Source organism: Rhinopithecus roxellana, chromosome 2 (assembly GCF_007565055.1).
Source record: "Rhinopithecus roxellana isolate Shanxi Qingling chromosome 2, ASM756505v1, whole genome shotgun sequence".
NCBI lineage: Eukaryota > Metazoa > Chordata > Mammalia > Primates > Cercopithecidae > Rhinopithecus > Rhinopithecus roxellana.
In genome coordinates this window covers 190,352,362-190,367,455 of record NC_044550.1, presented here as the reverse complement: position 1 = coordinate 190,367,455, position 15,094 = coordinate 190,352,362, and the positions used below count along the sequence as shown (strand labels likewise).

Sequence of the window (15,094 nt, the reverse complement as noted above, 5' to 3'; positions counted from 1 at the left end):
CGTCTCGGCCTCCCAAAGTGCTGGGATTACAGGCTTGAGCCACCGCGCCCGGCCCCGGATTTTTTTTTTTTTTTTAACTGTCCTTAGCATAAGAACATGTCAACCTTGATGCTATTGCCCACATTGTAGGATATGACGCATAAGGCATTCTCACCTGATCTGGAGGGCTGCCTTTAATTGTCTTGCAGAGCAGTATACTCTCTCCTTACGATATATAAGGCCAGGGTTGGGGGAGTAACAGTGTAGAAATTTATCTGCTTGCTGCCGCCCAAGGTCACGCTTCTGTCTATGATATCCTCCAATAACACACCTATTACCGACAGACTGGATTTGTCTGCCTTGTTCTTTGGTTTCTTGGCTTCTTCGCATTTGGGGGCTCCTTTGCATATAAGGCCCTTTCACAGAACACAGCACCATGCTAGTACAATACGCTGTAGATTCTCCCTCCCTCCCCCTCTCTCTCATATGCTCATATATTTCATGTGGAACCAATATGAGGCATGGCTTAAATTTAAGTCATATTAAAGTTCTAGGCTAGTTTTGAAAACAGAAACTGATTGGAAGCAGAGGCTTTGGAATACCCCACATATGCTACTAGAAGGCTGTACATTTAAGAGAGGGCCATCTAGAAAGCAATCATAAGCATTAAAAACAACAAAACAACAACAACAATAACAACAACAAAACAGGCCGGGCGCAGTGGCTCATGCCTGTAATCCCAGCACTTCGGAAGGCCGAGGCGGGTGGATCACAATATCAGGGGTTCGAGACCAGCCTGACCAACATGGTGAAACCTCGTTTCTACTGAAAATACAAAAAATAGCTGGGCGTGGTGTCGGCCGCCTGTAATCCCAGCTACTTAGGAGGCTGAGGCACGAGAATTACTTGAACCCGGGAGGCAGAGGTTGCAGTGAGCCCCACTGCACTCCGGCCTGGCGACAGAGTGAGGCTCCGTCTCAAAAAACAAAACAAAACAAAACCAACAAAACAAAACAGAAACAGAAACAACTGGGGAAACGGCCCTCCCTTCACGAAGTTTTTTCTATCCCATCGACAAAGGCGTGCTGTCCTTAGCTGCGATGATTTTGTCTCGCCTCCAAAAAGACGCCCATGCACTGCTCTGTCGAGCACCCAAGTGAGGCTACGGTTCCTACGGTCACAGAAGGCAGGGAGGCTCAAGCACCTCCAAAACCCCGAGTCCTGGACAGCTCCCCATGCCCTTCCCTCGGGGCGAGGACAAGACTGTCCCTGGGGCCCTCGGGGGAGCGGCCGCCCCCTCCTGGTTCCAGCAGCGCTGCGGCCGCGCCCCACCCAGGCCCGCGAGAGCCGCGGGACAGTCCACGCCGCGGGCGACAGACTGGGACTAGCCGCGATCCACGCAGGCGCGCTGAGGCCGTGGCAGGGGCGGGCCGGGCTGGCGCGGCCTGCCTGCGGTTGAGTCCCTGGCTGGGGTGGGCCGGGCCAAGCCGGGCAGGGCCGGGGCGGGGCCGCTGGCGTTTCCGTTGCTTGGATCAGTCTCGGTGCAGCCGCCCGATCCTTCGGCGTCCTCATCCCGGCGTTGCCCAGTGTACCGTCGCCCGGCGCTCCGCCGCTTTCCCGGTGGTTCGGGGCACTTGGGTCCCACAGTCTGGGTGAGTGGCCGCAGCCCGGGGAGGGGCCTCCCTCTGGAGAGGGGAGCGGGGTCGCAGAGCACTGGATTCAGGCGGACGTTCGGCCGACAGCTGTCCTGGTAGCTGCGAGAGGGCGGGTCGGCCCCGTGGCGGGGCCCTCCGGGCTGTCTTAGCGCCTCCCCGCGGACCTGCGCTTGGGGAGGGCTTAAGTTGCGAGTGGCGCGCTAAGCTCGAGGTCTCTTCTCCTTTGCAGTCCTGCTTCACCTTCCCCTGGCCTGACTCGTCGCCATGGCACAGGTAAGGCCGTGCGCCCCGCACCGCGCTGGATTTACGCACAACTTTGTATGCTGCGACGAGGGACTTTTAGGATTTGTCTGAAGGCCAAAAAGTTTAGGAGGAAAGGGAACCTGCTTTGGGGACATCGCTTCCACCTTTCTTGTTCCCCCTTTGCTTCCCCGCCCCTTTCACGTGTCCCGGTTCTCCTCGCGGAGCTCCCGCCGGAACCAGCACCGACGCGGCCAAGCTGCCTTGGCGCGCAGCTGCTGGTGACGTGGCCGGATTTGTGTGCGCTCCCTTTTCATGAGTGAATGTGTAAAAGTGGGCCTTCGTCAAAATCCAGAGAGTCGCTCAGATTAGAACCAGAGCAAAAACAGCTCATCGTGGTCATGTGAGGCGAACGCATTTCCCCCCCTCCTTGACTTCCTTTATTTTTTTTCCGCAAAGTTTTCTGTATTTTAATACTGTGATGGAGCATTGGCTTTTTCCAGTTGCTCAGCCCAGTTTTACTAAAATAAACTGTAGGTTGTAGGCTCTGATTTTTTTTTTTTTTTTTAATGCAAAAGATTAAACACAAGCGCTGTTTTTCTTAAGCAATGAACTCGTGGAACGAATTCTCAGTTGAATTTGCCTTGGGACTTGGGACTGTTTCAGAAATTGATAATCTATTGCAGGCTTTCTTTACTGTTTTTTTTTCCTTTTTTTTTTTTTGAGAGGTACTCTCACTCTGTCGCCCAGGCCGGAGTCCAGTGATGCAGTGATCTCGCTTACTACAACCTCTGCCTTCCGGGTTCAAGCAATTCTCGTGTTTCAGCCTCCCAAGTAGCTGGGATTACAGGCGCCCCGCCACACCCGGCTAATTTTTGTATTTTTAGTAGAGACGGAGTTTCACCATGTTGGCCAGGCTGGTTTCAAACTCCTTGCCTCAAGTGATCCTCCCGCCTCGGCGGGATTACAGTCCTGAGTCACTGCGCCTGGCTTCTTTACTATTATTAATGTTTATCAAAAATGTAGGAAAGAGAAGATAGTTTAAGGTCTTTAAATATTGACCATGTTATACAGATTTCACAGATCTTGTCAATCTAACTGGCTTGTCAGAGTCCAGATGGTTTTTTTTAAACAAGTGTTTTAACTGCTAAAACAATGTTCTCTCTTATTTATAGTTCACTTTTTATCAGATTGACTTATCAAAATTGAATAAGGTTTCTTGGTCCTTTCCAAGTGAAAATGGGAGGATTAAGATGAGTTGGTTACTTTAGTAAACTTATACAGTGATCCCATTCTTACCTTCTCTTTTGCACTTAAATGTTACAGTAAAACAGTTCTCATATTACTTCAAGTGGAAAGTTTGGTTTAGGTTCTTCTCCATAGAAAGGATAGTTTTATGCGGAATTAGCTTTCCTTTCCTGAGAAATATTTTTCCTATCTTGATATGCTTGTGTGGTGAGGTACATGAAGATTTAACAAGCACAGAATAATAATTCCCTCTATCTTTGCTCATTTGGCAGTTTCTTGAATCTCTTGTAAGTTCTCCCGTGATGTCTGAGGTCCCATCAATTCCTTTTCATCATGTAGACTGTTTACCCAAATAGTGTAAGTGAACATATTTTCCGGTTGTGGACATTAATTTTAATAATTTCAAGGAATGATTAGTATCATAAAGGCCATGTGTATACAAAACCTAGAATGGTGGTTTGCATATAAAATTATGTACCTAAGCCCTATGACAGTCTAACACCAAGACTGGTTTCTATCAAAACTAGTTTTTACTCATCATAAAACTTATGTTTTAAAAAAGATACACAGTGTTAAATTTTGCTCTAGTTTTGTTACTAGTTATTCTTGGAAATCATGAAAGTAAAACATTTTGTTAAAATATTTAGTATTGGCCAGGCACGGTGGCTCATGTCTATAATTCCAGCACTTTGGGAGGCCGAGGCATGCAGATCACCACCAGGTCAGGAGTTTGAGACCAGCCTGACCAACATGGTGAAACCCCATCTCTTCTAAAAATACAAAAATTAGCCAGGCATGGTGGTGCACACCTGTAATCCCAGCTACTCGGGAGGAGGCTGAGGCAGGAGAATCACTTGAACCCGGGAAGCGGAGGTTGCAGTGAGCTCAGATCGTGCCGTTGCACTCCAGCCTGGGCAACAGAGTAAGACTACGTCTCAAAAAAAAAAAAAAGTTTAGTGTTAAAGTTGGGTGCGGCATCTGAGCAGTAAGAATGTCATGAAGGCAGTGAGCTGAGAACCAGCCACTGCACCCCAGCCCGGGCGACAGAGCGAGACTCCGTCTCAAAAAAAAAAAAAAAAAAAAGAATGTCATGAAGGCAAAATTAGGCTACATAATTGTTCATTAGAAACTTCATGAACATCAGAATTACCTCTATGATATATGTTTAAGTTACAAGGTTTGATCAGAAATATTTTCGTTTGGTTTAAAATTATTATAATAATTTTAAAAAGCCCTGTGCCAAGCAAGCAGGATAAATGTAAATAAATAAATTTGAGATGAAGCTCATTCCAGAGGAGCTGACTAGATATTGATTGCATCTTTTCATGCCATTCATTTTTAAAGTCAAGTCTCTCTGGAGCTAATGTTCACTCTTGGGATCTTAGATCGGGGTTACCTGTTATCCATGGCCTGTGCTGCTCCTGAGGGTCTCTCTCAATTCCTTATCTGTTTAACTCTTAAGTTCATTTTGGCTGCTGAGAAAGAACTAGATCCAAAACTACTTGGCTGCTTTGCAAGCCACTGAGCAATTCATTGGCATTCAGCAAACCCTAATTTCTTTATCTAATACCCAGTTCGCCTTAGAAAGCCTACACAGGTGATCAAGCTAGTTAGAGGCAGGCAGTCCGGCTTTCTTCTTTTAATGACTTAGAAGTTCAAAATGATGGCCGGGTGCGGTGGCTCAAGCCTGTAATCCCAGCACTTTGGGAGGCCGAGACGGGTGGATCAAGAGGTCGGGAGATCAAGACCATCCTGGCTAACACGATGAAACCCTGTCTCTACTAAAAAATACAAAAAACTAGCTGGGCGAGGTGGCGGGCGCCTGTAGTCCCAGCTACTCGGGAGGCTGAGGCAGGAGAATGGCGTAAACCTGGGAGGCGGAGCTTGCAGTGAGCTCTGATCCGCCCACTGCACTCCAGCCTGGGAGACAGAGCAAGACTCAAAAAAAAAAAAAAAGTTCAAAATGGTAAAATATAACAATGCTTTTACAGCATAGATTCATTCCTGAAATACATTTTATTCATATATCCTTCACACTATTCTAAAATTTCACAAATGCATCTGGTTTTTAAAAATTAGGGCTCCTAAGACCTTTGCTTTAAGTATTTCTTAGACCCAGTCTTTCAGTGTAGTAATTTACATAATATGTAAACAATTGATTAATTGCAAGAAATTATACTCCTGGCTTCATTTCTTTGGACGCTAGTTTCCCCCCCCCCCCCCCCCGAGATGGAGTCTCGCTTTGTAGTCCAGGCTGGAGCACAGTGGCACGATTTCAGCTCACTGCAACCTCTGCTTCCTGCGTTCAAGTGATTCTCCTGCCTCAGCCTCCCGAGTAGCTGGGATTACAGGCATGTGCCACCACGCCTGGCTAGTTTTTGTATTTTTAGTAGAGACAGAGTTTTGCTCTTGGCCAGGCTAGTCTCGAACTCCTGACCTCAAGTGATCCGTGTGCCTCGGCCTCCCGAAGTGCTGGGATTACAGGCATGAGCCACTACGCCCGGCCGGACACTAGTTCTTAACTGTTCTCTTTTTCATCTGTGCATGCATTCATGAATGTATGAGGCTTTTGCACTTTCACTGTGTGCCAAGTATTGTTAAACATGAGCGCAATGGGAAATGGATCTAAGATTTATTGATATAATAGCTGCGTTGCCAAGTCTCGTGTGTGCATTATTTAGTCCTCATAACATAGTTTTGGAAATAGGTATTACTATTTTTGTTTCACAGCAGGGGAAATTGAGGTTACTTAGCTGGCATTCTTTGTATGGGACAAAGGAGGGAAGCCATTATACTGAGAGGCAACAACAGCAAATAAATACTTAGGGGTATAAAAGAGTTTAGCATGATGGAATGAAACTGCAGTGAGGTGGGGAAATCAAGCCCTGTCTTGGAAAGGAATGCCAGATAGGTAGACAGGAGCCAGCACTAAAGATTATGAACCATTTTATAGGTGATAGAGAGCTATCAAAGAGTTGCCGGTTGAGGTGTGCCACTGTCAGATTTATATTAAACAAAGCTCACCCTGGGGCCAGTGTGATGGGTGCATTTCTGGAAGATGCAAAGGCAGGGTGGTGGAGTGGGGGTTGAGAGAAGGGAGAGGGAAGCTGAGTATTGGAAAACCACATAGGCTCTGTTGTGGTAATCCCAGTGAGACCTCAAAGGCTTAAAGTAGGCAGTGTCTCAGGTTTTAGATAGGAGGGGCCTGTTGGGGAGGGTGGGCAAATTTGATACTTGACTGGGGTGGTTGTTAACTGATAAAGGGTCAGGGGAGGGTCACAGGACTGGCTTGCTTGACCATGGTTGATTGTGTGTGGGTGGTTTTTTTTTTTTTTTTTGGAAAAAAAATGCAGGTTTGAGGCAGGGAAGAAACAGTAGAGGATATGTTGAATTTGAGTTTCTTAGAAAACACTCAGATGGCACTATCTAGTAAATAGTAAGGTATATATGATCTCTTAAGTCCTCTAAATGCTATTTTATTTCTGTAGGTTCTGTTTGTTTTTTTGTTTTGTTTTGTTTTGAGATGGAGTCTCACCCTGTCACCCAGGCTGGAGTGCAGTGGCACTATCTGGGCTCACTGCAACCTCTGCCTCTAGTGTTCAAGTGATCCTCCCACCTCAGCCTCCTGAATGAGTAGCTGGGACCATAGTGGGGTGTGGTGGTGCCCAGCTAATTTTTGTATTTTTCGTAGAGACGGGGTTTATGCTAAGTTGCCCAGGCTAGTCTCAAACTTCTGACCTTACGTGCCCTGGTCTCCCAAAGTGCTGGGATTATAGGCGTGAGCCACAGCATCTGGCCAGATCCATTTGTTTATATATTATTTATCTCTTCCACTAAAAAAGATTTGAAGCTGATTTATTTCCTACCTTTGTCTAGGAACAGCCATGTTCATTAGATTTGTGCCCCTTGTTTAGATACAAAAGGAAATGAAATTGTGAATCTGTATACACTCTTCTCTAATATGAGAAATCTATACCCGTGATTGTTTTTGAAATGCCAGTGTGAATGAATTGGTTATTGATAGAACTTTTTAAATGTTATTCATGGAATGCCCAGTGGAACAGTTTGGTAAAATAGCACACTCTCCTCTGACCTCCAGTGTGAACTCAGTGTGGCCAGTGCCACCTGCTCACTTTAACTCACTCAAGACATCACTGGAGTTATTCTTGGGCAACTTGTAGGAGCACACAATTTAACTTTCCATTTTATTAGTGTTTGCCAAGGGAAGTCATTCTTACACTGGTAAAGAGACACAACATTAAACACAGAGCATTAAAGAAATACACAACAAAAATTTAAATCATTTTACAAAGCTTTACTTTGTTATCAAAACCTTCTTTTCTACCACAATGCAAACAACTTAGTCTGTTCTCCAGTGATGTTTTTTTCTCCCTTGCATTTGATTTTAACAAACAGGTCAGAGGTAGTAGGATGGATAGACAAATGGAAAGAAGCAAAAACAAGTAAAAAAGAGCATGAAAAGGAAAGGAAATTACACAAAAGTAAGCAATAGACTAGTTCGAGTTTAACGCTTTGAAGTATAACATTCACTTTTTCTGAGTTGGGATTAGAGCAAGGGTTAGGATTGGGGGTTGAGAGCATGTCTCTGACCTCTGATGTGTTTGTACTCAGTCTTCTTGGAGGTCCTAATTTTTTCCCTGATAGTTATTTTACTTTGCAGCTCAAAGCATAATCAGGTCACACTGACATTTCCCTCTTTTATGCTCTTATTTTTTTTCGTAGTACAGTGATAAACAATTTATTTTCTTATTAGTGGGAACCAGTATTGCAGGAAATATTAACGGGCCCCTAGTACGTACATAAGGTAGGGCCCTGGTGTATATACATGGAGTTGGAAGGCAATTGTCTTCCCAGCTTCCTGTTTTTTGGAGTGGCCCCAAGGTCTTTGGAAACCTGAGGCTCAGAAGAACCACCCTTAAAAATCACTGCATAGTGGCTTAGCAGTTGTTCGGCTTGTGGTTTGCTTCATGATTTCCAGCTCCTAATTAATATTATGTGGAATGCCGGTGTGGCGGGCAGGGTGGGGGGTGGGTATTTGAGTAAATATTGATTACATGGAACTGGAGAACAAAGAGAGTTTAGTCCTTTTCTGTGTCTTCAGGAAAGCTTTATATAAAATGTTCCAGACAGGTGAATACTTTCTCATCTTTAAACTTGAAATTGTTATTTACGTCTAAGTTCTGTGTCTAGAAAAGCAACCCTTCCCTTGGTGTTTGGTTGGTTTTATTCATTTTATTTTGGCATACCTAGTCTTTGCGGGTAAAGAACTTTTTCATTTAGAGAAAAAAAAGCCAACACAATTATAGACCTAAAGAATGGATATTTTCGAAGGTGAGAATTAAAAGAGTGAATTGTATATTTTGGCCAAGTATTATCTAAGAATATATTATAATTCTCTTCCTAAGGCATTGTTTTAAGCAGATAAAGGGAATTGAGGATGAACTGAGGATGGGTGAATGGGTGAGGGAACAGTACCTACTTAAGAGTTGGCATTAATCTGCGTAAAGTGTGGGAACTCCAGGAAACAGGGGAAGCCCTCTTGAATGAGTCATTTGAAGTCACATTTGCAGACAGTTTTGTGTGGGCAGCGATGGGGTTTGGGCAGGATGTCCAAACAAGGGTTCTGCCCTTCTGACTCATTTCTCTGATTCACATCTGGTCTCTTAATACTGCTACGTGGCTTTGTCATCCTTGGTGGGTGACTCTGATTGTATGGAATGTAGCAAAAGTGTTTCACAATTTCTAGAAAGCTCTCAAAAAGAGGACCAGCAGTTGTTCCTTCATACTTAGTAGGTGAGATTTTTAGATGCTTTTCTTCCATTCATCTTTCATCCAATTTCCTTCAGTCTCTGGTGTCAGATACCTTTTTTCTTTAGGCCAATCCCTCATGTCTCTTCTGTTTCTAACTTCTCCCTGTTTTTAACCTCTCTGTCTCTCCAGAATTTTCTTCATAGCCTATAAACTGGATCAAGCCTTTTTTTTTTTTCTTACCTTTTTTTTTTTTAAAAAAAAGCCTGGTTTGCAAACTATTTTTAAAAGCCTGGTTTGCAAACTATTGTTTCATTGAGACGGTCTTTCCCTCAATTCATTCCTGAGTGTCCTATAGCCAGATTATTAAACGTCACCAAAGACCTCCTAGTTATCCAGTGGACCCTTTCAGTCTTAGCTCTTCCTTGACTTCCAGTGGTATTGGACACAGCCTCCTCTTTCTTTCCTCTTGGAACATTTGTCTCCTTTAGCTTCCATGCCATCACCCTCCTTGGATTTTCTTTTTGCCTTTGGGAGGGCAGTGTAGCTTCATGGGTAAGAGCCCAGGAGTCAAGGTCCTGTGGCTTCAAGTCCCATCTCTGCTACTTGCTTGTTTGATGGTCACTTGGGTGACTCATTTGCTAAAACCTTTCTGAGCCAGTATGTTTCTTTGTCTGTAAGATGGGATTTCCCTGAGATGATCTGTGTGAAGCTCTGTGCATGGTGCCTGGTGCATTGCTGCACTTGGCAGATACTAGCTGCCACTCTGATTGTAGGTCACCTTCCCTTTCTTTCTCCTCTGGCTCTTTTCACCCCATTAATATTGTCTTGCGTGGTGGCCTCCTCCAGCTACTACCCGTGTATGCTGACAACTCACAAGCCTACTGTGGAGAAATGCAAAGCCAGCCATCCTTTTTCTCATCCAAAAAACAGAATCATCCTAAATAGTTCCTGTCTACCCGGGGCCTGTTTCTGTCCCTGCCTTTGTTTAGATCTTCCTTTCCTTCTTTGTGTTGTTAGTTTCTAAGCAGTCTTCTTGTCACTCTTGCACAGTCCGTTCCATCGTGTCCACTGCTGCCAGAGGCATATTGCTGTGGAGAGTTGACATTGTTCTTCCCTGTCTGAGTGTCCTCCAGTGGCTTCCTGTTGACTACAGAATGAAGTCTGCACATTTTAGCATGGCTTTTATCCCCTTCCCCTCCCTTCACTGCGACCTTTCCCTTGTTTTTCTTTCAACCTTACTGCTTGTTGAAATACTTAACTGTTTATCCAAAGTACCAGATTGGCCTGGCAAATTCACAGGCAACTTTCGAGAGTCGTTGGAATTTTTTTCCTGAATTTTTTCTCTTTTCACACTTCCCAATATAGTTCTCAAATGTGCTCACATTGCCCTAATCCAGCCTCTGTGTGTACGTATTCTGCTGCACTTGATTAGTTATATGCCTGTCATTTCATACTTAACTTGAGGGATCCTGACTCTTAACTAGTAGTTAGTATAATACTTGGACGTGGGAGGCATTCAAAAGATGGTGAGTCAATGAGTAAAAAGACAGGTGAACTGCAAGGAGCATTCAGTTCTAAGTTCTCACATTAAGAAAACTTGTGGAGTTTTTTCATTTTTACAATGATATTGATCAATTTGAAGTGGTCTCATTAAAGAGAAGCTGTAACTTGATCTGAGAGAAAGAAATTTCCTAACCCAGACTTAATTTTGAAGCATCATCTTCTCAAATCTTGCAGATTTATCTTCTAAACTATAACTCCTTTTATGAAGTTGTCAGTATTCAACCATTCAGTTTCATATGGATTAAGGTATGGAATGAATGTGAAGGGCAGGGAATCTATTGGTCTTTATGTGTCTGTGCTCCTTAGATGGGGTGGAAATGGAGACTAGCCTGGCTGTGGGTGGATTTCCCTCTTGGTGGAATGAACAGCTCTGGCTTAGTTTCATAACCTCTCCACGAGACAAGTGGGAGAGAGGCTCCCCTTCCCCTTTTCCTAGTTGGCCACAGTCCCTTGTTTAGCTGAGGCACAGAGGGAGTGAAAGCTGCTACCAGTGGTGCTTTCAACAACCTGGGGCTGGGACATCAACCTGGAAACACCTCTTTTTCTCTTGAATTGTATTCTTTTGGCCTCAAGATCATACCACTTGACTTTGGAGTTAAGGTCATGTGGGGCTTCATGAGGTCAGGTTTTCTCATAAGTTCTCTGTTAGCTGACCCTGTTCAGAGGAAAGAACAGTGTGTCTTCTCTTCTTGAACAAGAGTAAGGACCATTGTTGAAGAAAAAGTTATTCTGATGGTAAGGAAGACCTCAGTCAAGAATATTACAATGTAAGTCATGTAGAGAGATTAGGTTCAACTCTGAATACAGGGAAGACAACTGGGGATTTATAGCTAACAAGCAGAGTGAGGTCAGTGGATGGAAAGTTACTAAGACGAAACATCAAGTTAAGGGGACTTAATAGGATTCTAAACTGACTTAATAGGATTCTTGCTGAAGGCAGGCCAGGATGATCAGATGTAGGGGGAAGGGGATGAGGAAATTGATCAGATACAGAGGGTGCCTTAGTTCATTGGGCTGCTGTAACAGAATACTATAGACTGGGTGGCTTATAAAGAAAGAAATTCATTTCTCAAAGTTTTGGTGACTGGAAGTCTCAGGGTGCCAGCGTGTTGGGTGTGGTGAGGGCTGTCTTCTAGACATTATTGTAGCCTCACATGACAGAGCAGAGAGAAGCAAGCTCTCTCTGGATTCTTACAAGGATGCTGATCTCATTTTGGGGGACCTGCTTTCATGCTTTCATGACTTCATCTAATTCTAATTATCTCGCAAAAGCTCTACCTCCTATTTACCATCATGTGGTGGGGTAGGGTTTCAACATATGAATTTTGAGGGGACACATATTCAGTTCATAACAGAGAGTGATCAGATTCCAAAAGTAGGGGTATACTCTGTAAACTGACTTAGCAAGCTTCTTGCTAGGCAGGCAAAGGAGGCCCAGCGACAAGGACGAGTTGAGAAGAGGGCTCAGGGGAGCCTTTCAAAGTGTGGCCAGAGAGAGAGTCTTTGTCGTTATCTCCTGGATCCATGAGTGCCACTTTTTCAGGAAGCCTAATTTAGTGCCACTACAGAGAGAAGGCCACTGAACTGATCTTTGACACTATGTCCTGGGGAAGTTCTTCACCGTGGCTCTCTCTCTCTGTTGTCATCTTTTAAAATTTGATTAGTATTATGTTATTGTTGGCATATGCAACAATCGGAGGCTAAGGTGGAAAAGAAACTTTCCTCCTTTTTGATGGCTGTGCTTTTGTGCATTTATAATAAGACATGTAAGATTGTAAACTAGGCTAGCTTTACAGTCCTTTTAGCTGTTTGTTTCTCAGTTTAGATGGTACATAAGCAGGAGTTTTGAGGGAATGCAAAAATGTTTACCGGTCAAGTAAATTCTGTGAGCCTCCATTTAGTGTAAGATAAACTTTTATGGCTCAGTATTAGTAAAGCTTTCTGACTCTAAGGATCTAATGATATCAGTAACTTTTTTTGAAATATGAAGATATTTTGGTTATTAAAAGCAGTGTATATATATGATAAAGTAGTGTGTAACAGGAAGCTTTATGAAGAATGTCTTCCAATATACCTTTATAAAGTTCTAAATTCAAAGATTTGTATTCCTCTGACACATGAACGATCATTTCAGGCTTTGCTGGGTTATCATAAAGTCCCTAAGTAAGTATACAAAAACAGGACTTAGATGAAAAGGCATGTAACAAGAGCATTGCTTAGAATTGAGTACTCAGGACAGGGTATTAAGATTTAATGCGGGCTCAGTATGCTTGTAGATCAAAATGGTGTGAGACTTAATGGGAAGGGGACCTGCAAAGAAGTGCCCTCTGTGAACCAGGAGGTGTTGGTGGGGTTTGGTCACAGAGAAGAGACAGCCAGCCTTCCCACTGATGGTATTACAGGTGGTCAGGATAGCTTCTGTGCTGAATTGGTCTTGCCAATCCCCATTGTAAATGCTTCACTTCCCAGCTCAAAAGGAGTCACAAATCTTATCAAATGGTAAATTTATTTAATGACTGAATGTGATATATAGCAAGCGGCTTCCTGTTTGTATTATTTACTTTGTCATATTAGTCATGACATGAATAATACCACTGTGTTTCCTGAATTAGGTTCTCAGAGGCACTGTGACTGACTTCCCTGGATTTGATGAGCGGGCTGATGCAGAAACTCTTCGGAAGGCCATGAAAGGCCTGGGTAAATTTAGCTTCCTCTTTCTAAAGCAAATGTGATATTTGTTTTTCCAAACAAGTCATTAATTACAGTAAGAATTATTTTAGAATATTTTGATCTGAAATCTGTAGGAGAAGAGACATGTTAAGGTAACAAAATAATACTATAAACCAAGAGTGTCCAATCTTTTGGCTTCTCTGGGCCACATTGGAAGAATTGTCTTGGGCCACACATAAAATACACTAATACTAATGATAGCTGATGAGCTAAAAAAAAAAAAAAGTCGCAAAAAAATTTCATAATGTTTTAAGAAAGTTTATGAATTTGTGTTGGGCTGCATTCAGAGCTGTCCTGGGCCACATGTGGCTTGCAGGCCGTGGGTTGGACAAGCTTGCTATAAACCATCCCTAATATTCAGTCTCTAGAACTGAACAGGCAGTTAAATTCAGCCTCTGTGCTTTTGAGCTTGTCACCCTCACCTGTGTGGTAGAGGCCCGAGTTGATGAGGCAGCCATCCCTGCAGGTGAGCAGCTGTGTAGCTCTGTTCCCAATCAGATATCCCATTCTCATTCTGCTAGTCTCTTCTCTTTCCCCAGCCTCTTTTCTAGTCATTTAACCTCTCTTCTCAAGGATTTCCATGTGTCACTGATCTTCTGTGCTCAGGCTCCTTTTTTACTACTACTCATGTGCTTTCTGGCCCTGCAAGTCCTTCCATTGCATCCAGCCCACCTTTTCAGACTCGTCTCCCATTACTGCTTAATGTGTTCTCAGACCCAGCCATGCTGGCTTATCTGCTGTTTATGAAAGCCCTGTATTTCCCCACTGCTGAGCTTTTCTCTCATTCTAAAAGCTGTCCTTTCTTTTGTCACTGCCTTTCACAATCCTTCCATCCTTTGAGACTTGTGGGTGTCACCTTCTCCCCGAAGCATTCTCCAAGACTCCCTTCCACCTCCTATCAGCTAAGAGACCCTTCTTTGAGTCCCATTTGACACCTAGATCTCTCCTGAGGCACTTGTCACATTTTGCCTTAGCTCACAATTATTTGTGTGTTTTTATATTTCTACCTTAAATTGTAATTTGAAGCCAGAGTCTGTTTCTCTTCCCTCAATCCCCTGTAACACCCAGCATATTGTGCCTTGTGGATAGTTGTTATTTGAGTATCTGTTGCATGAAAAACTAGGTGTACTAAGTTTTGTAAAAGGCAGGAGTATTTTTCCATCTACTTCCCAATATGTTGGGAATAGGGGTAGAATATATTGGAAACATACTATTTTATATATAGTAAATTTTAAGTAAACTTTAATAAAACATTTATATATATATAGTGTGTATGTGTATATACAGACACATATATATACACATATATACACACACACACACGTATATATATATATTTTTTTTTTCCTAAGAGATGGGGGGGTCTAACTATGTTGACCAGGCAGGTCTTGAACTCCTGGCCTCAAGCAATCCTCCCATCTTGGCCTCCCAAAGAGCTAGGATTACAGGTGTGAGCCACTGCGCCGGCCATAAAATATATTTTATATTTGCATAGGGAGAGGCAAGGAAATAAGGTGACTGGGAAGTGGGTTGCCGAGATCATTGGGAGAGTATGCATGTAGGAGCCAAAATGTAATTGTTAACCATAAATTGCAGGCACAGATGAGGAGAGCATCCTGACTCTGTTGACATCCCGAAGTAACGCTCAGCGCCAGGAAATCTCTGCGGCTTTTAAGACTCTGTTTGGCAGGGTAAGATCACACTTCATCCCAAGAGAGAATGGGAGAACAGCTATCAGTTATAAGACTAGTTTGGAATATACTGATATTCTTTTGTAAGCATCATTTATTTTGTGATTGCAACTTCCCTACTTCTGTTTCTTTTCCACTCTCCTCTAAATTATCAGCTCTTGGGATACAGTGCTCACCCAGCTTATCCTCACATAATTGTTTTTCCTTGCCTAATGC

General features: G+C 43.5%; 1 protein-coding gene across 1 annotated transcript in view; it reads left to right on the top strand.

Moving 5' to 3' along the window:
• Positions 1-1,385: 1,385 nt before the first annotated feature.
• Positions 1,386-15,094, top strand: part of ANXA5 (annexin A5) — a 30,989-nt gene continuing 17,280 nt past the window's right edge. The window contains exons 1-4 of the mRNA XM_010362566.2: positions 1,386-1,631; positions 1,864-1,907; positions 13,070-13,154; positions 14,784-14,878. Of these exons, the coding sequence (XP_010360868.1) occupies positions 1,899-1,907; positions 13,070-13,154; positions 14,784-14,878 (189 nt within the window). The 5' untranslated portion in view covers positions 1,386-1,631; positions 1,864-1,898. The remainder of the gene's footprint in view (positions 1,632-1,863; positions 1,908-13,069; positions 13,155-14,783; positions 14,879-15,094) is intronic.